This window comes from Chlorocebus sabaeus, chromosome 8 (genome assembly GCF_047675955.1).
Source record: "Chlorocebus sabaeus isolate Y175 chromosome 8, mChlSab1.0.hap1, whole genome shotgun sequence".
Classification (NCBI taxonomy): domain Eukaryota; kingdom Metazoa; phylum Chordata; class Mammalia; order Primates; family Cercopithecidae; genus Chlorocebus; species Chlorocebus sabaeus.
In genome coordinates this window covers 116,997,309-117,021,278 of record NC_132911.1, presented here as the reverse complement: position 1 = coordinate 117,021,278, position 23,970 = coordinate 116,997,309, and the positions used below count along the sequence as shown (strand labels likewise).

The window sequence follows — 23,970 nt, the reverse complement described above, 5'->3', positions numbered from 1 at the left end:
ATGGTTCAATGATTTAACATTGGAACATCACAAAGATAATGTGTTTAGAAGGAATTTAAAATGGTACTATAAAACAAAATGTCTGCTGGAACAGTTTGCTTGGTTGGTTGGTTGATAGGTTATAAAAATTTAGCAAAAAAAATTTTTTTCATTTTTCTTCTCCCTACTTTCCCACCACTCTACCTTCTTTTCCTCCTCTGTTTTCACATTGTTAACATATTAGTTCATTTTTATTAGGTTGGGGCAAAAATAATTGAGGTTTTCACCTTTAAAAAAATAATGGCAAATCCTCAATTACTTTTGCATCAACCTAATAATACTACCTCCAACCTAACTTGCTGAAATTATCTGGCAACTGTTAATATAACTATTATGTTTAACAGCATGCCATCTCGTATGCTACCTCTAAAACTACATTTTGGTTACATTCACGAGCATATTTCAAATTCTCCACAAAATCAGTGATACTTTTGCGTGTAAATTAAGTCTATTATTTTTTGTTCCCAAAGACTAATAAAAATAATTGATTATGGTTCTGCATATAATTGTCCAATCAACATTTACAAACAATTTTATCTTCATAATAGTTTTTCAAATATGCCCATCAGTACATAGTTTATGAATATGCTTCTGTTTTATATATATTTTTGTTGATCTAATGATAAAAATTATATTAATTAATTTTCTTAAAATTTTATCATTTACAAAATAGTATCGGAATCTTTTGAATATAAATTAATGTATACACTTATGAACATGACTATTTAATATTATGCTTGCCAATATTCTCTCTTTTAGAAATTCGATAGCTTATAAATTTTTTATTTTACATTCTTGTCATCTAACTACAAACCATATAAGAATAAACTATTTCTATCATTCTTCTATTCCATCAAAATTGTACTGAAATCTCAGAGTTATATGGGTCCCCTAACGAAAGAAATAATAATTACAAAGTAAACTGTAAACATCCTTTTAAACTAGGCATTATTAATTCAATACCTGGGACACATTAACAGCTATAAAATATGGCAAAACGCTAATTCCTAAACCTAGTGAATATTGGCTTAAAAACATTATGCGATTATTCTAATCTTGTCTGTGATGTGTAAGTAGAACTTCTACTTAGAAGTAAGTAGAAGTAGAACATTGCAAAATGAGAATCTATCAAAGAAGTTAATTTTTATTGTTATTTTCACTATAAAATACTCATTGATGTTTGTCTATTGATATTTATTTTACTTCCTTTAGAGTTTTTTGTATAGAATACACACCTAGTTCAAACAAAATGAATTCCCCTCACTCTGACTTTATCGATGATTTCATATAACTTTGTGTACAGTCAGTAACATATTTCTCTATTAAACCTTTCAGTATCTGATACACTGGTGGCTACTAGTAGGGGGACAAACATTTTGGGTTTCCAGGACAATGGTGGTTTCTTGTCTATTTCCATAGTGTAACTGAAAATGAAGTGCTCTCAAAGGAATCCCAAATTAAAAAGACTATCTGCTAGCCTTATCAAAAGTATTTAGTATTTTTTATTTCTTCCATGTAGGATCCATAATACCTTAGCTTTCCTTCTCACATAGAAACTTCGTTAGCTTTTCAAAGAAACATGTAATTTTCCAATAACTGTCCTTAAATGCAGTGTTAAAAAGAAAATTTTAATTCTCCCAATTAAGTCCTATCATAGTTATCATGAAAATGTTAAATGATTGAAATGCTATGATGAGTTACTTTAATCTAATCGCTCCATTTTAATGCCATAATATTAACTGATAGATAATGGGGAAAGTCACATATATTATAGCATACTTTTATGTTTAAAACAGATGCCTAATAGACAGCACAACATTTATTGCAACTTCAAGTCATATTTCCATGGTTTTTAACAAATAAAATATGTAGTTATTAGAGTTTATTAAAATATAATTAAATTGGCATTTCTCATATTAGTAAATCTCACATAAATATCCCTAGAATGTTGAAAAATAGAGCATTCAAATATATGAAGACATTATTATGTAATTACATTTGCTAGTATTTGTTAACCTTAATTATTTTCAATATTGTGAAGTAGAAAATTTTAACATTTTATATTTATTATATAAATGGGTAATTTTTTTACAAAAAACATGTAGAGTAAAAGAGCTTATAAAAGTACAAGTAATTTATTATTTAATTTTAACCATTTTCCAATTTAAATGTTAGAATATGGCCTATGATTATTATTTAAAAATAGTAGATTAATTGATTGAATGGCTTTTCATGTGACAAGAAAATAATGATCATTTGAAAACACTAAATTAGTCCATAAATCATGTCTAAATTCATTACTTAGGTAAATGACCGTATGTATGTTCCATGTCACTGCATTCTCATGTTGATATTTTCTTTATGATGTATTCCAATGAAGACAGATTGTACTTTTATTTAACCTAAAATGATTAGAAATAATGTTTTGACGTGTTATGTTATTTACCATTTGTACTGGGATATATGCACGCATATACACAAGTAAATAATCATCTCAGAGGGCAGTGGTAATAATTTTATAAGAAAGTGATATTGCGCACAATGGAAATAATTAATGGCTATACATATCTTGTAAAAGTAATTGCTATATTCTCAGTCACTTCTCTCTAATAGCTTTGTAAATAAAATATTGACTTAAAGACAGAATCGAAACTTTTCCGAAAAGGTTCTCCACATTCCTAAATTTTACAGTATCTAGAATAAACTATAGTAGAATCTTTATCAAAACATCTTTAATCATCACCATCATAAGGCTTTATTCAAAATCTCCCATTACAGTGCTCTTTGTATTTTATGTAAAATATATCTCTTCTTAATGTATTTTTAAAAATATTTAATTCAACAAAACTGGTAATGGAATAGATCCTCAGAAACTTTCTATATTTATTTTGGATTAAAGAAATTATGATTCGTCTTTACCATGGAACATATCACAAAGATTATGTATTATTTGGTGGCATAGATTGTATGTGCAAACTCTCTAATGACTGGAGGAAATTGACAAAGAAAATGCCACATTCTAATATATACATTTTAAATGCTTAAAAAAAACACAAGTTGTGTAAATTTCATGTTTTGCTAAAACTGAGAGTCAGTGCTAATTAATATTACCTTTCTGGGAAATAGAAGGAGTCATAAATTTGGAGTTAAATTCTTATTGGTATGGATTGGTAAGTGGATCAAATGAAAATTGTCAATATGGGAAATGTAAAGCATGCATTTGTAGAATGGTGTTTTTTGTTTTGTTTTAGTTTTTCCTTAATGAATATACAGTATTCATAAAGAAATACAGTGACATTCACATGATAAACTGTGTGTAATACTTTCTGATAAATATCTTTGAAATACACGTAAAAAAGGTGGCAGGGTTTATTGGAGGAAGTCAGTTGACTCAATCTCAGTAATTGTAAGTTACTAAAGACACAGCTGTATTTCTCTCTCTCTCTCTCTCTCTCTGTCTTCTAATTGAGAATCTTTATCAATGCTCTCACCTCTCTTGGTCATAATTTTTTTTTTAAATTGACCTTAAATATATAGCTTGTGATGAGTCTTTACTAATTCTGCATCCAAAAAGATCAAAAGCCGTAGCAATGATAAACTTAGCAGAAAAAATAAAAGACCTAGTAGAACAAAATAGCATATACTTGAAGAAATATTATATTTATCCCAAATACTCCAAGTTTGTTATAACTAGCAATAATTTGGTGCTTCAAGAAGAAAACTCTGAGTGGTGTGTAAAAGAATTCTCTAATTCTCAGGTCTGTCATCTTTCTCAAGAGTAGCTAGTTTGCTAAATGCTTGGCATTGTTCTAAGTGATGTGCTTGTGTTAACTTATTTAAACTTGACAGGGATTTAAGGGGGAAGTACTATTTTCATCTACATTTTGCCAGTGAGGAACCAGGAGAGGCAGGTAACCTGCCCAATGTCACACAACAATAAATGTAATCACTGAGATTTACTCCAGGTAGTCCAGCTCCAGAGTTATCACTGAATGAGTTTGTTTGTTTGTTTGTTTGTTTGTTTTATAATTAGATGAACCTTGGGTGGGTTCATCTTCAAAATAATTATGGTAAAAATAATATTCCACATACTCCAGCAACTGTGGTAAGCTTTTACAAGCATTATCCCAACTAAATTTGCCAACATAACAATGGGATAATTGCTAGTATTTACCTCATCTTATCCCTAGTTTTTTGGAATAAAGTAATTTGTCCAATATTACACTGCTAATAAGCAGCAGAATTAATATTTTTTTCAATTGTATATTCTAAAATACAAGCTTATAGTCACTAGAGTCAACTGCTTCTTAGAAACCTTAGAAAAATATATTAATTAATATTTGCAGGAGTTTATACAAAGTGGGGACACTGTAAAATATACTTAAATTGATTAATTGCTCAACATAATTTTCCTGTATTTCTAGTTTTCTCAATGATTCAAGATGGCCTTTGGAATTAGAGTCATGTATAGCCTTAAGGATCAGTGATTCAAGGGAGAAAATGAGAAGAGAGACATTATAGAAGCTTTGAAGTATTTGCAGCAGAAAGAGAACAAATCGGAAAGGTTGACTTTTGAAGAAAAATTTTAGTAGTATATTTCATGGGTTCTGGAGAAAATGTTGATCCTGAAGATCAAACTCTAAAGTCATTGGTAAAACAAATTTTATGGAAACATGGTATCTTTAAACATAGTGAGTTGAGAATATCTACATTTTTATCAATATCCATTTTTGAAGGAAGAAAAAGTTTTTCTACTTTAAATATCAGGCATCATTTTTATTTAGATAGAGGAAAAAATGCCAAAAGTTAGAATAATGAAAATCATGCATAGTTTCACACAAATGGTTAAGAATATACTGTCAATATCATCTTATCTAAGAATCATTTGCATATTACTGTAACTTGTGCTAGAAATCAAAGGAACACGTCTGTGACAAAAAAGGTGAAAATAATTTACTAGAAATTAACCTACTTTGAAATTATTTGGAGAGGAAAATTTCCTTAACAGGCTGGTGGCCTTTTTGCATTTCTCAGCGTTCAGAAAAGAAATGAAATATTTCAAGCAGGAATTCTTTTAATAACAAGAATTCTAGGTTTAAAGCTGGCTTATCATGGTCAAGGATAGCCTTTGCTAACTTTCAGGAAATCAAGAATTTGCAAAATTGCAGGGAAATACCAGCGATAAGCTCAGTTGTTTGCAAAATCAAGTGGTTGTTTTTAATAAGAATTCTGTTAAGTCAATGCATAAACCTCACCTCTAAAACTTTCTGAAGTCCCTGTATCTACCTGCCATGACATGATAATGGCTTACACTTTTATTCACATTCCAAATCTTATGGAAGTGCCTCATTGACAAATATTTACATCTATACGCAGCATATGTTCCCAGCATGGTGAATTTGCCTTTCTCACACATGTTTCTTTCTGGAATTTTATATTTCATAGAAGCTTCAGCTCATTTACTCTCAACAAATGATATAATTATTCAAATGTTGTCACAGCCATATTTTTCTTTAATATTACTGCCAGTGACATCTTGACATAACCATGAATTATTGTGCCGTGCTTCATGTACTCCAATATCAATAGCATATGCATGATTTATTTTAACAGAACAGCCATTACTTTAAATATCAGCTTGTTCCTGTGGTTTTCTTGTTCAGTGTGACATTAAATAAGCTGATAGTTTGTTTCAGCAGAGAATTCTCTGTATATCTTTGGATCATTTTTAAGAACTGTCGAAGCAAAGAAAAATTATAAGATAATTCATATCCAAAAGTCTTACTGTGAGTAATGTGAAATCACTGTGCTTATGCTGGTGGTATTATGTAATATATCTTAGCAGTAGCAGGATAGAGTGCAGCAAAAAGGGAAATGGAGTTTGAGTCACATCACTAAAGAGACTAGTATTTAATGACAATTTGTTATCCAAAAAGTACACTAGACCGTTTCACATGAATTACCTTACTTAACATTCACAAAATCCTGGGAGTTTGTAATAGTACCACTTTTGTTTTTAAATAAATCTCTCTTTCTCTCTCTCTTCTTCCTCTTTCTCTCTCCATCAGTCATTCTTTACTCCTCACCCTCTCTCCTTTCCTCCTACTTCCCTTTCTCTCCCTTTCTCTCTTCCCTCTTACATCCCTGTCTGTTTTGCTTCTATCTTATTATAAGCAGCAATATATGAATAACCTCTTAATTTAAAATGATGTCTGTTGCATCCATTCTTTAAAGAACATTTTAATATTGTTATCAGCTATTATACACATTACATTTAAATAGATAGAGTCTTTTTTTTCACATTCTTAGAGATTGTATACGTGCAGTCATTCTTCTCAACTCTCCCCAAAATAATAAAATCTTACAGTTAAAACCTAATAAACATAGTTAGAGAGTGAGACAGGTATCATTCTTACCTAACAACTTTGATGCTTTAAGAATTCCCATCACATTAAGTTGAAATACAGTACGTTAATCCTCATGAATTACAAAATATTCTATATGTACAATCTGTTATTTAAAAAACATATGCATTGACATTTTAAATGGCTTGCTTGCAATGTAAATTTCTATCAATTTTTCATTAATTGCCAAATAATTACTTTAGTACTTTTCATATTACTTGTTGATAGAAAGTTGTAAGTTAATTGTTTAATTCTCCTTGTGACTAGTTATTCATTTCAGCATAGAACATCATTATCATTTCTAAGGTTTTACAGAGGAACTATTTCAAGAATGTTTTCATCCAAAAGGTAATATAAGAAGAGACAGGATCACATGTTCTAAGTGCATGATTTCTCAAATAAGTAACAAAAACCTCTGATGAGTCTCTTGTCTAGTAAAACATAAAATGCTAAGATGTGATTGGAGGTGTATGTGGGAGTAAGGACAAGTAAGAATAGAGATTATCAATGAAAAACCGTTACATTTAAAATGAAAAAAAAAAAAATACTAGCTAATACATTGCACCATGCTGTCAGATGAGAAAATGTACTTAAAAAATTGCCATAGACAGGTCCTGGTCCATGACAAAATATTCACCAAATAACAGTTGAAATGTTAAAAAAAAAAAAAATAGAAGAAATGCTGTGGAATTTTTATGAAACCAAATGTATTAAAATGAAATAATTATTCATTAATAAGAGTTTATATGCATTTTTGAAAGACAAAGTTAGGGTGAGAGAACAGTTATTGTCAAGATGTGACAAAATATTCACTAATAAGCAGAACAAATTCAGTTTAATACTTTATTGGTCACTGTCAGTTTTTGACATACTAAAAATCATATCTGAATGAAATTTATATTGGATGATTCTAAGATATTCGTCTCATATATTTGTTTACTAATTTAGTTTTCCCAGTAGGGAAATATCTTTGCTAACCACTGCAGTTTTTGCTATAAAGATGTCACCAACTACAATCAGCAATGGCTCCCCATTGCCTTACTCACCTTTAATTCAATGACTTCATAAGCATTCTTACCACCCACAACTACTTAAAGTTGTGATGTGGGTAAAATATGTTCTTGTTCCATTCAAAATACTTGTTAAGAAACCTACATGGGCATTGTGCAAAAACAAAAATTGATTAAAATTTTATTCTGGCCTCATAGAAGAAAAGCATTTCTCTTATGGGAAAGTCCTAGTGGATTGGGGCCTGAAGATACAGGTTTTTATCTTTGCTCCACTACCTGCCCACCACCTGCATGAATTTAAACAATTTACTTACTAATTGTTTACTTATAAGTAAACGATTTACTTATCCTGAGCTGTGATTTCTTCAACTGTGAGTCAAAGAAAATACAGCTGGACTGTGGTACAATTTTCAAAGAAACATAAAATGTCATTCACTATGCAGTTTCATCATGCATCAATGTGAAGGGAATATAACTGATAATGTAGTAATGAGCAATATATGCAAAAAACTAAATTTTACAAATATCAAAAACAGTGCAAATAATTACATGGAAAAATATTATACTTATCTATAAAATAGTATGCTTTTAAATTACCTAAATAATATGTTAAATCCAGATGAAAACAATATATTTAAATACTATAAATTTATAACTCACATTTTAAAGATACAAATCATACTAGATTTACCTTAAAATAACCATACAGTTGTGCCTGGAAAGATAAATTAAATGTGTGTGAGATATATGATATATCCTAAGCTTTTGAGGATAACATGGGGAAAACTTACTTTCTCTGAACAAGAGTCTCTACTTAAGCTATAAGAATTTTCTTAATAACTGAATTTAAATTTACATTCTTATGATGTTTCAATAACACAATTCTTAGAGTGAATAAGACATTGTTAAGATGGCATCTATAATCTCCTACCATTTCAACCCATTAAATTAATAAGTACTTACTGAGGGCCTCCTCCATGATATACGTTGACAGAAGCACTGGTTTTAGATTCCAAGTCCCAAACACTGACATATTTTTTTTTCCATATGTATTAGGGTACAGGTGGTATTTGGTTACATGAGTAAGTTCTTTAGCGGTGATTTGTGAGATTTTTGGTGTACCCATCACCTGAACAGTATACACTGCACCATATCTGTAGTCTTTTATCCCACACCCCCCTCCCTTTCTTTCCCTCAAGTCCCCAAAGTTCATTGTATCATTCTTAAACATTTTGGTCCTCATAGCTTAGTTCCCACATATTGGTGAGAATATATGATGTTTGGTTTTCTGTTCCTGACTTACTTCACTTAGAATAATAGTCTCCAGTCTCATTCAGGTCACTGCAAATGCTGTTAATTCATTCCTTTTTATGGCTGAGTAGTATTCCATCATATATATGTATGACAAATGTGTATCACAGTTTCTTTATGCACTCGTTGATTGATGGACATGTGGGTTGATTCCATGATTTTACAATGCGAATTGTGCTGCTATAAACATGAATGTACAAGTATCTTTTCAAATAATGACTTGATTTCCTCCAGGTAGGTACACAGGGGTGGGATTGCTGGATCAAATGGCAGTTCTACTTTTAGTTCTTTAAGGAATCTCCACACTGCTTTCCATAGTGGTTGTAATAGATTACATTCCCACCAGCAGTGTAGACGTGTTCCCTGATCACTGCATCCACACAAACACCTATTTTTTCTTTTGATTTTTTGATTATGGCCATTCTTGTAGGAGTAAGGTGGTATCGCATTGTAGTTTTGATTTGCATTTCCCTCATCATTAGTGATGTTGAACATTTTTTCACCTGTTTGCTGCCATTTGTGCATCTTCTTTTTTGAGAATTGTCTATTCGTGTACTTAGCCCACTTTTTGATAGAATTGTTACATTTTTCTTACTGATTTGAGTTTGTTGTAGATTCTGGATATTAGTCCTTAGTCAGATTGTGTAAAGATTGTGAAGATTTTCTCACACTCTGTGGATTCTCTGTTTACTCTGGTGAATGTTCCTTTTACTGTGCAAAAGATCTGTAGTTTAATTGGGTCCAAGCTATTTATATTTGTTTTTATTGCATTTGCTTTTGGATACTTGGTCACAAAATCCTTGCCTAAGCCAATGTCTACAAGAGTTGTTCCATTGTTATCTTCTAGAATTTTTATAGTTCATGTCTTAGATTTATGTCTTTAATCCATCTTGACTTGATTTTTTTGTAAGGTGAGAGGTAGGGATCCAGTTTCATTCTTCTACATATGGCTAGCCAATTATCTCAGCACTATTTGTTGGAAACGGTGTCCTTTCCCCACTTTATGGTTTTGTTTGCTTTGTCAAAGATCAGTTGGCTTTATTTCTGGGTTCTCTATTCTGTTCCATTGGTCTACATGTCTATTTTTATGTTAGCGCCACACTATTTTGGTGACTATGGTCTTATAGTATAGTTTAAAATCAGGCAATGTGATGCCTCCAGATTTGTTCCTTTTGCTTAGTCTTGCTTTGGTTATGCAGGCTCTTTCTTGGTTCCATATGAATTTTAGAATTGTTTTTTCTAATTCTGTGAAGAGTGATGTTGGTATTTTGGTGGAGATTGCATTGAATTTGTAGATTGCTTTTGGCAGTATGGTCATTATCAAAAGATTGATTCTCCTCATCCATGAGCATGGTATATGTTTCCATTTGTTCATGTCATCTATGATTTCTTTCAGTAGTTTTTATAGTTTCCCTAGCAGAGGTATTTTCACTCCTAGTTTAGGTTTATTCCAAAGTATTCTATTTTTGTTTTGTTTTGTTTTGTTTTGTTTTGTTTTTGCAGTGATCGTAAAAGGGGTTGAGTTCTTGATTTGATTCTCCACTTGGGCGCTGTTGGTGTATAGAAGAACTACTGATTTGTGTACATTAATCTTGTATCTGGAAACTTTGCTGAATTCTTTTATCAGTTCTAGGAGCTTTCTGGAGGAGTCCTTAGGGTTTTCAAGGTAAACGATCATATCATTAGCAAATTGTGACAGCTTGACTTCCTCTTTACTAATTTGGATGTCCTTTATTTCTTTCTCTTGTTTAATTGCTTTGGCTAGGACTTCCAGTACTATGTCAAAGAGGAGTGGTGAGAATAGGCATCCTTGTCTTGTTCCAGTTCTCAGAGGGAATGTTTTCAACTTTTACCCATTCAGTATTATGTTGGCTATAGGTTTGTCATAGATGGCTTTTATTACATCAAGATATAAAGGAGAACCTATCAGATTAACAGCAGATCTCTCAGCATAAACCCTACAAGCTAGAAGGGATTGGGGCCCTATCTTCAGCCTCCTCAAACGAAACAATTATTAGCCAAGAATTTTGTTTCCAGCGAAACTAAGCATCATGTATGAAGAAAAGATATAGTCTTTTGTAGACAAACAAATGCTGAGAGAATTTGACATTACCAAGCCACCACTACAAGAACTGCTAAAAAGGAGCTATAAATCTTGAAACAAATCCTGGAAACACACCAAACAGAACCTCTTTAAATCATAAATCACACAGGACCTATAAAACAAAAATTCAATTTAAAAAACAAAAACAAACAAAAAACAAAGTACACAGGCAACAAAGTGCATGATGTATGCAAGGGTACCTCACATTTCAATACTAACACTGAATGTAAATGGTCTAAATGCTCCACTTAAAAGATACAAAATTGCAGAATGGGTAAGAACTCACCAACCAACTATCTGCTACCTTCAGGAGACTCACCTATCACATAAGGACTCACATAAACTAAAGTAATAGGGTGGAAAAATACATTTCATACAAATGGACACCAAAAGCAAGCAGAGGTAGCTGTTCTTAGAGGAAACCAACTTTAAAGCAACAGCAGTTAAAAGGGAAAAGAGGGACATTACATGATGGTAAAATGCCTTTTCCGACAGGAAAATATCACAATCCTAAACATATATGCACCAACACTGGAGGTCCCAAAATTATAAAACAATTACTAATAGACTTAATAAATGATATAGACAGCAACACAATAATAGTGGGGGGCTTCAGTACTCCACTGACAGTACTAGACAGGTCATCAAGACAGAAAATCAACAAAGAAACAATGTATTTAAACTTTACCTTGCAGCAAACTGACTTAACAGATAGATATAAAGCACATTTTCTCCAACAACCACAGAATACACATTCTATTAAGCAGTGCATGAAACTTTCTACAAGATAGACCACATGATAGGCCAAAAACAAGCCTCAATAAATTAAAAGAATGAAATTATATCAAGCACTCTTTCAGACCACAGTGGAATAAAACTGGAAATCAAATCCAAAAGGAACCCTCAATACCATGCAAATACATGGAATTTAAATAACCAGCTCCTGAATGAGCATTGGGTCAAAAGCGTAATCAAGATAGAAATTTAAAAATTCTTCTAACTGAATGACAATGATACAACGTATCAAAACCTCTGTGATACAGCAAAGGTGTTCCTAAGAGGAAAGTTCATAGCCCTGAGTGCCTACATCAAAAAGACTGAAAGAGCACAAACTGACATTCTAAAGTCACACCTCAAGGAACTAGAGAAACAGGAACAAACCAAACTGAAAGCCACTAGAAGAAAGGAAATAACCAAGAACAGAGCAGAAACAAATGGAATTGAAACAAACAAACAAAAAAAATTACAAAAGATAAATTAAACAGAAAGCTGGTCCTTCAAAAGATCAGTAAAATGGAGAGACCATTCACAAGATTAACCAAGAAAAGAAGAGAGAAAATCCAAATAACCTCACTAAGAAGTGAAACAGAAGATATTACAGCTGACACAGTCAAAATGCAAAAGATCATTTAAGGCTACTGTGAACACCTCTACACACATAAACTAGAAAACCTAGAAGAGACGGATTAAATTCCTGGAAAAATACAACCCTCCTAGCTCAAATCAGGAAGAATTAGACACCCTGAACAGACCAATAACAAGTAGGAAGATTGAAATGGCAATTTTAAAATTACCAATGAAGAAAAGTCCAGGACCAGACAGATTCACAGCAGAATACTAACAGACATTCAAAGAACTGGTACCAATCCTTTTGACACTGTTCCACAAGACAGAGAAAGAAGAACCCTCCCTAATTCATTCTATGAAGCCAGCATCAATCTAATACCAAAACCAGGAAAGGACATAACCAAAAAGAAAACTACAGACCGATATCCTTGATTAACATAGATGCTAAAATCATTAACAAAATACTAGCTAACCAACTCCAACAACATACCAAAAAGATAACCCACCATTATCAAGTGGGTTTGATACCAGAGATGCAGGGATGGTTTAATATATGCAAGTCAATAAATGTGATACACCACATAAACATAATTAAAAACAGAAATCACATGATCATCTCAACAGATGCAGAAAAAAACATTGACATCTTGAAGCATTGTATCCAAAGGAGAAAAAGATGTTTAATAACTACACACATAAATATGAAATTACAAAATGAAGTCTTATAAAGAAAAAACTAATTGGATTCATAACTGAGTTTATTTTAAATCAATTATCAACGTATTACAAGAAGGAGTAAAACAAGTAACTTCAAATCCTCATAATGATACAGCTATTATATTAAAATCACTTTAAAAAAATACATCTTATTCTCCCATTTATTAAAATAAAAAAAAAACAAATCTCCCATTACACAACATGCCACTACATGCTGATTATTTAAACATAAATACAGAAACCGAGCTTTTGCTAAAAGTGAACAATTCTTCACAATGTTCTTCTCTATTAATTTGAATAACTTAATGATAAAAGTGTTTTAAATATTGCTTCAAATATTAGATTAATACAACTGATGAATACAAATTTGAAATTGTATACAAAATAATTTTGCATGTTAATGTGTACATTAATGGTTCAAATATTTATTGTTTCTATTTTATTACTGTCTCAAAGACAATCAGATGCCAAACAGGGTGTTTACTTGATAATAGGAGGCAATAAGATAGTTGTAGTCTTAGACCTGGCTCTTCTGTGAACTTGATCAATTTGTCTAATTCTTCTTGGTCTCTTGTATCTTCTAATATAAGGATGTAATTTCATATTATACTATATATAATATCTCATACTATATTATCTCTTCATAGAGAGATTTTTAGTCATAATTACAAAAATATTGCCTTAATAGGTTCTGAGTATACTCATTTTATATAATATCAATAGCAGTCTTAGTAACTTAGAGTAGTCACTAGGTTTCACAGGACTTCCATATTCAATTATATAATAAATTAATATCAATTTAGATATTTTTAAAAACGTATATTCCAAAACCCACAAAAGAATTGTGTATCAGTTGTCCTTTCCTGCTACAAGAAATTGCCACAAACTTAGTGGCTTAAACAACACAAATGTATTATCTTGCAGTCTGAAGTGCTGAAGTCCAAAATGAGTTTAACTGGGCTGAAATCAAGGTGTTGGCTAGACCTTGGAAATTCTAGGAGATTCTAGGAAATTCTAGGAATTTCTGGAAATTCTAGGAGATAATCTGTTTTATTTTTTTTAATATGACTTTTAATCCTTCTTAAAAACTCTTAGATAAAATGATTATGTCTCTAACAATTAATTCCACTTTGTTTTAGGTTAACAGGATTTCATCTGCCACCTCCAGTGACAAGTACCAAATCTGTGTTCTCACTACGTTTGACCAGTGATTTTGCAGTTAGCGCTCACGGGTTTAAAGTCTATTACGAAGGTAAGTCATTGTAGTGGCAAACAAAACACTGCCCTTAATGTAATCAAACAGAATTTTTCAAGTAGGAAAGAAGAATCAACATTGAGAGATATAACACATCATGTTATCTCAAATCTTGTCCTGCAATTTATCTTGTTATTAATCATTAATGTATAGTAAAATGCTATAGTTAGTGGACTTTAATATTTCATATCACTATGTGAGACCATTAAATTGCTACAGGGTTAGGAATTAACAAAATGGAATTAAATATGAGAGTAATAGGATACTAGACCTGATTTTTGTGTCAGGCATCATAGACCCCACCCTAGAGTCCCTTTTGCTGTGCCGCTCTACCAGAAAGTAAACCAGTAATCTGTCTTCTCTGAAAGTTAGAGTCAAGAGAAAAAGTTCAGAAAGAGACAAAAGTTGACATCTACTCCTGAAACAGCCTTTCCAGGATAAGATCAATAATCCCTTAAACCAGGAAGAAGACAACTAAATGTTTCTCAAAACTGAAGGTTGTGTTTTTCTTTTTCCTAGAAGTTTGGTAAAAACTCATTTGGCATCAAAACCTGATGCCAAATGAATAGAAGACATTTATGATCTTTATTTATCGCACTTAGTGTGAATATTCATATATATCACTAGGAAAATACCATTTGATAATGGGATGGTGTCCGGGCTCTACTAAGAGTGTTTTTTGTTGTTGTTGTGTTTTGTTTGTTTGTTTGTTTGTTTGTTTTTTGTGTTTTTTTGAGCCAGAGTCTCCCTCTGTTGCCCAGGCTGGAGTGCAGTGGTATGATCACAGTTCATTGACTCACTGCAACCTCCGCCTCCTGGGTTCAAGCAATTCTCCTCCCTCAGCTTCCTGAGTAGCTGGGATTACAGGTGCGTGCCACCACGCCTGGCTAATTTTTGTATTTTTAGTAGAGACGGGGTTTCACCATGTTGGCCAGGCTGGTCTGGAACTCCTGACCTCAGGTGATCCACCCGCTTCGGCCTCCCAAAGTGTAGGGATTACATGTGTGAGCCACCGCACCCGGCCTCAGAGTGTTTAAAGGCACAGAATCTACATGTTTTGCTTTTTAAAAAATGTGCTAGCTAAAATAATTCTGATGGCAAAAATAATTTGTTCTTGAAGGTTTCAGATAGAAATCATGGACTTATCATTTCTTATCTATGTAATTTGACAATAAAATTTCCATCTGGTTTAGGAAAGAGTCCTTTTCTTCCCCATAGGGATAGTGTATCAGATTTCATTACCCCAGGACCATATTACAGAATTTACCACATCAAGTCTAACATTATCATAAAGAAATATATAAATACCATAGCAAGGGCAGCTAATTTCTAAACCATAAAATAATTCAAAATATAATGTGTTTAAGGAGAACACTAGAAGATAATCGTGTATTAAATAGAATTGTTTCTGTATAAATGTTAACATTTTGCATGTAGGGGAATGTTTTAAACTAAATGCTAATTCTAGTACAGTATTTCTCACTAGAAAAAAATATCCTCTGGCTAATAATTTAGTAGAAATCCTTTCTCTGTTTTATATCCTAAATAATGTCGGATAGCAGCAGTTTTGAACATTATTTTCTACCTAATACTTTTCTGAACTGTCTTTTGTCTAGCAAGGGAGGATAAATTCCAAGACTTAATTTCCTCCATGGTGATAGTAATAATCGTTATTTTTCTAAGGAGCTCTCACAATAGTTGAATATTTTTTATCTTGGCAACTTAATTCATAGTTTAAAACACTATAACCACAAAGGTTTAATTTTAAGGTATAATTTTGGCAATGCTGAAGAAGAACTTAGTAATGCAATTATTTTGTACTAAGGGCTCTTAATAGAAAAACCTGTATTCTGTTCATCATAATATAAAGATATTTTTAGAATAGTTCCATCTTTCAGGAAGTACTAAGTATATTGAAAATGTACTTGTGAATTATGAGGTTGGCATGTTTTTTGGTTTGGCTGTCAGGTTTCATGAATTCATACTAAAAAATATTTTCATAGCTCCCAATTGTTTCTTCATATACCACATTAAATTTCTATCCATCTTTTTTGCTTAAAGGAAAATCGATTCGTATATTTTTGACATTTGAATGTATGTTTGGCATGTGCTGACTTAAAATATAGGATACTTGACATTCAGATAGTACTGAAGGATTTGGTTATCATGCTGTAGAATCTTCAGGTATTGATTCACAATGAGTATCTTGTTCAATGCATATTAGTTTTCAACTTAACATCTTAAAAGAATAAAAAAATATTATCTCAGTTTTATAAGTGAAAAGTCCTGGTGTTCTTTGCTGGTTTCTCTGCTCAGAGTTCCACAAGGCTAAAATACAAATTTCAGTGGGCTGGGTTTGTATCCAAAGGTTTTGGGAAAAATCTACTTCCTGGCTTTTTCTGGTTGTTAGCAAGATCCAGTTCCTCAAGGTTGTAGGACCATGATACCTGTTTCCTTCTGGCTGTCAGCTGGTGGTTGCCCATAGCTCCTAAGGCTTTCTCTCCTCTCCATGTAGAGGTCTCATACCTTAGAGCCAGCAACTGGTAAAAAGAATCCTCCTCACCTTGGGAATCTCTGATTTCTCCTTTGATGCATCTGTCTGATACTTTTCTCCCTCCACACATCTTATACTCTAGGTGAAGAAATTTCTCAGCTCTTAAAGTCCGTGTGATTGGTATGGCCCCATCTGGATAATGAATGCTAATCTCTGCATCATAAAGTCAACCTAAATCGTATCTTCAAAGGCATTTTGGCCGTGTAACATGACATGTGTGCAAGTTCCAGAGATATATTTTTGGGGAGGTAGAGGGGCATTATTTGGCCTACGATTGCATGCTTAAGGCTATGTAACATGATCCAGAGGGAGTAGCTGCTAGGATTTCTATATTTAACTGTAGCCAATGATACTGCCAGGGCCAACTGGCATGTTGTGAAGCTCAGAAATCTTATCTTGGAATTACAAAATCTGTCTCCCACTCCCCTGCATTTGGATCCAGTTTTTTGTTCCGCAATTACCTCAAACTACAACTCTGGCCCTGTGCATGATACAGTAAAATAGATCTACTAACCTGGATATCTTCTCAAGTATGATGTCTGTATTTTTTAATTTAATATGATTTTAATATTTTTGAGATAGGAGTCTCACTATGTTGCCCTGACTTGTCCTGAACCCTGGCTTCCATCCATTTTCCTGCCTCTGTCTCTCAAAGCACTGGGGTTACAAGCATGAGCCACTGCTCCTGGCCTCTTACCTGTATTTTTAAAAATATTTTTCAAGATAATCCTAATGTCTAAATTTCATTTATTTTTATTTCATCCTCCTATATATAATCATTAACTATTTTTAAAAAACTTTGCTAAGACTTTGTCCTTGTGTAATAGTACTTATGAGACCTGTATTGATTACTAATGTTATTCATTGATCTGTGTTTCTCAAACGGTCAACACTGAGCACATGCATCAGCTTTATCTGGAGACTACATTAAAATCTAGAATTCTTGGCCCCACTTACATATTCTGAGTCAGACTCTGCCATAGAGCCCTGGAATGTGCATTGTAGTAAGAGATTCACTGATTTTTATGCCTACTGAGATTGTAAATTCTATCTTTCTCTCCCTGGAAAGAGGACTAAACCAGACCAAACTAATATGATGTATAATGAAAACTAAGAAAGATATTTGTTCAACTGGTATACTGCAAAGAGAATTATTCTGGAGAAGATACTTAATGTATCTAAACCTCATTGTCTTCATCTGTAAAATTGAGGTAATAATTCTCCCTACTTCATAGTGTTGTGAGGAATAAAATAATATATAGAGAGTGCCTAGAATAGGATCTAACATAACAAACAATCTATACTTATGAATTACAATATTGATAATATCATGATGGTGATTAAAAGAGTACTTTATTCATAAGCATTTCAGTTCTATGGGGACATACAATATATTTGTATAAATTTCTATAATGGAGTTAATATGTTTTTTTGAAAAGGCTATTCACTTTTATGGTCTGTTCTTTTAGCAAGAGCTATTGAAGTCATCATGCATTCCCTCGGTCCCTCCCTCCCTCCCTTCCTTCCTTCCTTCCCTCTTTCCTTCCCTCCTTTCTTCTTTCCTTCTTTTTTTCTTTCTCTCTCTCTCTCTCTCTCTGTGTGTGTGTGTGTGTGTGTGTGTGTGTGTGTGTAGCTGAATGTGATTAATGACTTTATGTTACAAATATATTTCTTTAAAAATCATTATTAGGTGAGTAAAGGTCATCAAGTTAATGAACAAACACATTATTCTCAGTTAAGGTAATGTGCTGTAACTACTATGAGATCCTTCAAGACAATTTAGCATATTGAAATTGATTTAACTTGCAGAGGCGAAGGTAAAGTAGTTCTACTTATTCACCCTCTACATTTTTCAAACTGTCTATGATGAAAGACCAATTGGTATCTCTAATTGCACACCAATACTTTGTAAAATATAAACCATTGCACGGAAATTTTGCACTGATGTCAATTTGCTTGAAAGTGCTTAAATGCTTACTCTTGATTTCTGTACTTCATCGTGGACAAGTAAGAAATTGTTCACCAAAGCACATTGGTCCATGAACCAGTTCTCGCCTTTTCCTTTAGTATTTCTAAATTATCCAGAATGAGTTATATAGTCTCTACTTTCATACAAGAGTGCAGAGCAATTTAAAATATTGTTTACAATTAATTTTCTATATCCCTTGATACATTAAATTTATATTCTTCAGGCAAATATTTCATCTTAAATTCCATATAGTATCCATTAATAGCAAAAAAGTCAATATGTTAATAATTTAGCAATTCTGTGTGCTTGAAATCATCCTATATATTTGAAATTTTTATATTGAAATGATGATTTTCAAAATAGAAAAATTTTATGCTTTATATAGAAATGTAAATTATACTTTTATTTTCTCAAATTACAAAAATATTTAATAATGATCGCTATTAAATTCTTCATATTTTTTATTATTTCTTTTGCTTCTCACGTTTCAACAACCTGTAACTTTTACTTATTCTTAAATTTTACTTAGCTTTCAGCAATTGCTACCAATTTATAAGATAGGAAAATAATTCAGTTAAAATATAAAATATCATTATGAATATTTCTAAGTAGAAATATTTGTCTGTATTAGCTATACCTGATAGTTTATCCCAAATAAAAAAGATTAATCAATGTATAATACAATATAATAGTTCAGTGAAATTCTGTTGGATATCAGAAAACACTACAAGTGAGATCCATTATATCAGGGTAGGCTATATTTCTTAAATACTCATTGACAGTAGAATAGTCTCACTGCCCTTTATCTGTGAGGGATACATTCCAAGACCTTCAGTGGATGCCTGAAATTGTGGATAGCACCAAACCATTTATACAGTAGTATGTTTTTTCAATCTGATGGCAGACCACTACTAAATATCTAATAGGCAGATAGCATATATAGCATAGATATTCTTGGCAAAGGAATGGGTGGGGCAGAACAAGATAGAGTGCTCATTGATTTTTATCATGCTGCTTAGAATGACCTGTAGTTTAAACCTATGAATTGTTTATTTCTGGAATTTTTAAATTAATATTTTCTGACCATGGTTGATCAATGGTAACTGAAATCACAAAAAGCAAAGTCATGGATAACTGGGGGACCCTATAGTACATCATCCTGCTAATTTTACTAGAGTTGAGGTTTTGTTTTTTTAATGTACTAAAATGTTTAGAGTTAGTTAGACAAAGGAAACTACTTAAAATGTGAAGTTAGATAATCAAGAACATGTTTTATTTAAACAAAATTTGTTTTATTTTTATTTTTATAATAATAATTATACATATAGGGTATATGTGATATTTTCACATAATCATACAAGGTGTGATGATCAAATAGGAGTAATTGGGATATCCATCACCTCAAATAATTATCTTCTCTTTGTGTTGGAAACATTGCAAATTCACTTCACTAGTTATTTTAGAATTTATATACAATAAATTATTTTTAACTATGTTATCCCTATTATGCTATTAAACATTAAATATTTTTCCTTCTGTCTAACTACATTTTTACCCATGAACCAACCCCTGTTTATTCCTCCCACTACCCTTCCCAGCCTCTGGTAACAATCAGTCTACGCTGTACTTCAATATGTTTTAAAATATATAAGTAGAATGAAAATAGTTCCAGATTTGTGATCCAGACAAATATGTTCCGTGTCAGATATTCTTTCAATAAAATATTTTAGATGTAATTGAATAGGTTCTACATTAGTCCGTTTTAACGTTGCTGATAAAGACATACCTGAGATTGGGGAAAAAAAAAAAAAAGAGGTTTAATTGGACTTACAGTTGTTCCACGTGGCTGGGGATACCTCAGAATCCTGGCAGAAGGTGAAACACACTTCCGTGGTGGTGGCAAGAGAAAAATGAGGAAGTTGCAAAAGCAGAAACCCCTGATAAAACCATCAGATCTCATAAGGCTTATTAAATACCACAAGAACAGTATGGGGGAAACTGCCCCCATGATTTAAATTATCTCCCACTGGGTCCCTCCCACAATACATGGGAATTATGGGAGTACAATTCAAGATGAGATTTGGGTGGATACACAGAGACAAACCATATCATTCTGCCCTCTGCCCCTCCAAATCTAATGTCCTTACATTTCAAAATCAATCCTGCCTTCCCAGCCATCTCCCAAAGTCTTAACTCATTTCAGCATTAACCCAGAAGTCCACAGTCCAAAGTCACATCTGAAACAAGGTAAGTTCCTTCCACCTATGAGCCCATAAAATCAAAAGCAAGCTAGTTATTTCCTAGATGCAATGGGGGTACAGGTATTGAGAAAATACAACCATTCCAAATGGGAGAAATTGTCCAAAACAAAGGGGTTACAGGGCCCGTGCAAGTCTGAAATCCAGCGCGGCAGTCAAATTTGAAAGTTCCAAAATGATCTCCTTTGACTCCAGGTCTCACATCCAGGTAAAGCTGATGAAAGAGGCAGGTTCCCATAGTCTTGGGCAGCTCTGACCCTGTGGCTTTGCAAGGTAAAGCACCACTCCTGGCTGCTTTCACGGGCTGGCATTGAGTGTCTACAGCTTTTCCGGGCACACGGTACAAGCTATAGGTGGATCTACCATTCTGTGGTCTGGAGGATGGTAGCCCTCTTCTCACAGCTCAGTAGGTGGTGCCCCAGTAGGGACTCTGTGTGGGGTCTCCAACCCCACATTCCCCTTTCACACTGCCCTAACAGAGGTTATCCACGAGGGCCCCACCCATGCAGCAAACTTTTGCCTGGGCATCCAGGCATTTCTATACATCTTCTGAAATATAGGTGGAGGTCCCCAAACCTTTAATTCTTGGCCTCTGTTCACCCGCAGGCTCAACACCACATGGAAGCTGCCAAGGTTTGGGGCTTGCACCCTCTGAAACCATGGCCTGAGCTGTACCCTGGCCCCTTTTAGCAACAGCTGGAGCAGTTGGGACACAGAGCACCAAGTCCCTAGGCTGCACACAGCATGGGGACCCTGGGCTCAGTCCAAGAAACCATTTTTTTTCTCCTAGGCTTCCAGGTCTATGATGGGAGGGGCTGCCATAAAGACCTATAACATGCCCTGGAGACATTTTCCCCATTGTCTTGGGGATTAACAATAAGTGCCTTGTTACTTATGCAAATTTCTGCAGCCAGCTTGAATTTCTCCTCAAAAAATGAGTTTTTGTTTTTGACTGCCTCATCGGGCTGCAAATTTTCTGAACTTTTTTCTCTGTTTCCCTTTTAAAACAGAATGCTTTTAACAGCACCCAAATCACCTCTTGGATGCTTTACTGCTTAGAAATTTCTTCTGCCAGATACCCTAAAACATCCCTCTCAATTTCCACACATCTCTAGGGCGGGTGCGAAATGCCACAAGTTTTTTTTTTTTTTTTTTTTTTTTTTTTTCTGCAACATAACAAGAGTCACCTTTGCCTCACTTCCCAACAAGTTCCTCATCTCCATCGGATACCACCTCGGCCTGGACTTTATTATTCATATCACTATCAGCATTTTTATCAAAGCCATTCAACAAATCTCCAGGACGTTCCAAACTTTCTCACATTTTCCTGTCTTCTTTTGAGACCTCCAAACTGTCCCAGCCTCTGCCCGTTACCCAGTTCCAAAGTTGCTTCCACATTTTCGGTTATCTTTTCAGCAATACCCCACTCTACTGGTACCAATTTACTGTATTAGTCCATTTTCATGATGCTGATAAAGACATACCCAAGACTGGGAAGAAAAGGAGGTTTAATTGGACTTACAGTTTCACATAGCCGAGGAGGTCTCCAAATCATAGCGGGAGGCAAAAGGCACTTCTTACATGACAGTGGCAGGAGAGAAATGAGGAAATTACAAAAGCAGAAACCTCTGATAAAACCGTAAGATCTCGTGAAATTTACTGACTACCATGAGAATAGTATGGGGGAACCGCCCCCATGATTCAAATTATCTCCCACCAGGTCCCTCCCAAAATACATCGGAATTATGGGAGTACAACACAAGATGAGATTTCTATGGGGACACAGAGCCAAACCATATCGGGTGCTAAAAATTTTATTAGATTGTTAATTTTAAAAAACCACTGAAAAGAATTAAAGAAAATCTTTATTATTGATATGTTTATTAAACACATTTATTTTACAAATCATTTTGATATATAGTTTCCAATTATCTTGGATTCCAGCATTAATTGCAGTAAAGGGACTAAATTTCATGAGCTAGCTTTTGCCCTAACTCCTAAAAACTATTTTATTCTTTCATTCAGGGTTCTTTTCGTTCCCTACATAATAGCATGTGTAAAATATATCTGAATTTTTAATTGGATCAAATTATATCCAAAAGAATGGATGACTGCTTGACTATAATATCTATGCATATGCCACATTTTTCCCATTAGTGGCATAGAACTATCATGAAGTTCTACTCAATATCTCCAATGTGGAATAAACAGTTGATGAAAGTAAGTCAGTCTGTGATCTTCACAGATGAATTTCTCCATTTTCAAAGTTTATTTTAGCCTACTTCAGTCCATTTACTTTAAAACTGTGGAAGTTGATGTTCCTGTTTCTTAAATATTGGTAGAGTTTAAGGCCCCTTAATTATCTGTTGGAGACCCTTTCCTCTGAAACTTCTTGCATTCAAATCTGTGAACTATTAAATTTCTGCAGAAAAATTTTCTAATTAATATCTAGTTGCATATATCTCTAGTTTTCCTCATTATGTCTACCATACACTTGAATTTCTGAATTTCTACCATACACTTGAATTTCCCAAAGTTTGTTTCACAGAACTTTTGTTTTATATGTTTTATTGTTATAAAGAGCCAAATGAGTAAAAAGTTCTTCTGAGAAACAATAAATTTTAAAAATACAAACTTATACTAAGTTTTATAGTCATATAACCATTTGTCAAAATTTGATGAAGGTACAATTGATGAGATATGTGTTCCGTGGAACAAAGGGTGGGAAGTGCTCTTATGTCTTTCTAGACCTGCCAAACAATATTCTAAATGCATTCTAGTTTCTAATAAAACTTATTTTGTAATATAGAATCCTTTCACATTTTTCTTTGAAAGATGTATGGTCGTTTTTTATAGGTGAAAGAGCATATGGGAACCTACCATGGAATATCTTACCATCTTAGGAATCATTTATTGTGGAAATATGGTAATACATATTCCCATATGTATTATGGAATACAGTTGGAATACAGTTCACGCATACAGAGGAACATATATGTATA

General features: G+C 33.2%; 1 protein-coding gene across 2 annotated transcripts in view; it reads left to right on the top strand.

Annotated features, from left to right (window-relative positions):
- CSMD3 (CUB and Sushi multiple domains 3) overlaps positions 1-23,970 on the top strand; it is a 1,272,067-nt gene that overhangs the window by 154,390 nt on the left and 1,093,707 nt on the right. For both annotated transcript variants that reach the window (XM_008001392.3, XM_008001388.3), the window contains exon 3: positions 14,072-14,184. In XM_008001392.3, coding sequence (XP_007999583.2) covers positions 14,072-14,184 — 113 coding nt within the window. The remainder of the gene's footprint in view (positions 1-14,071; positions 14,185-23,970) is intronic.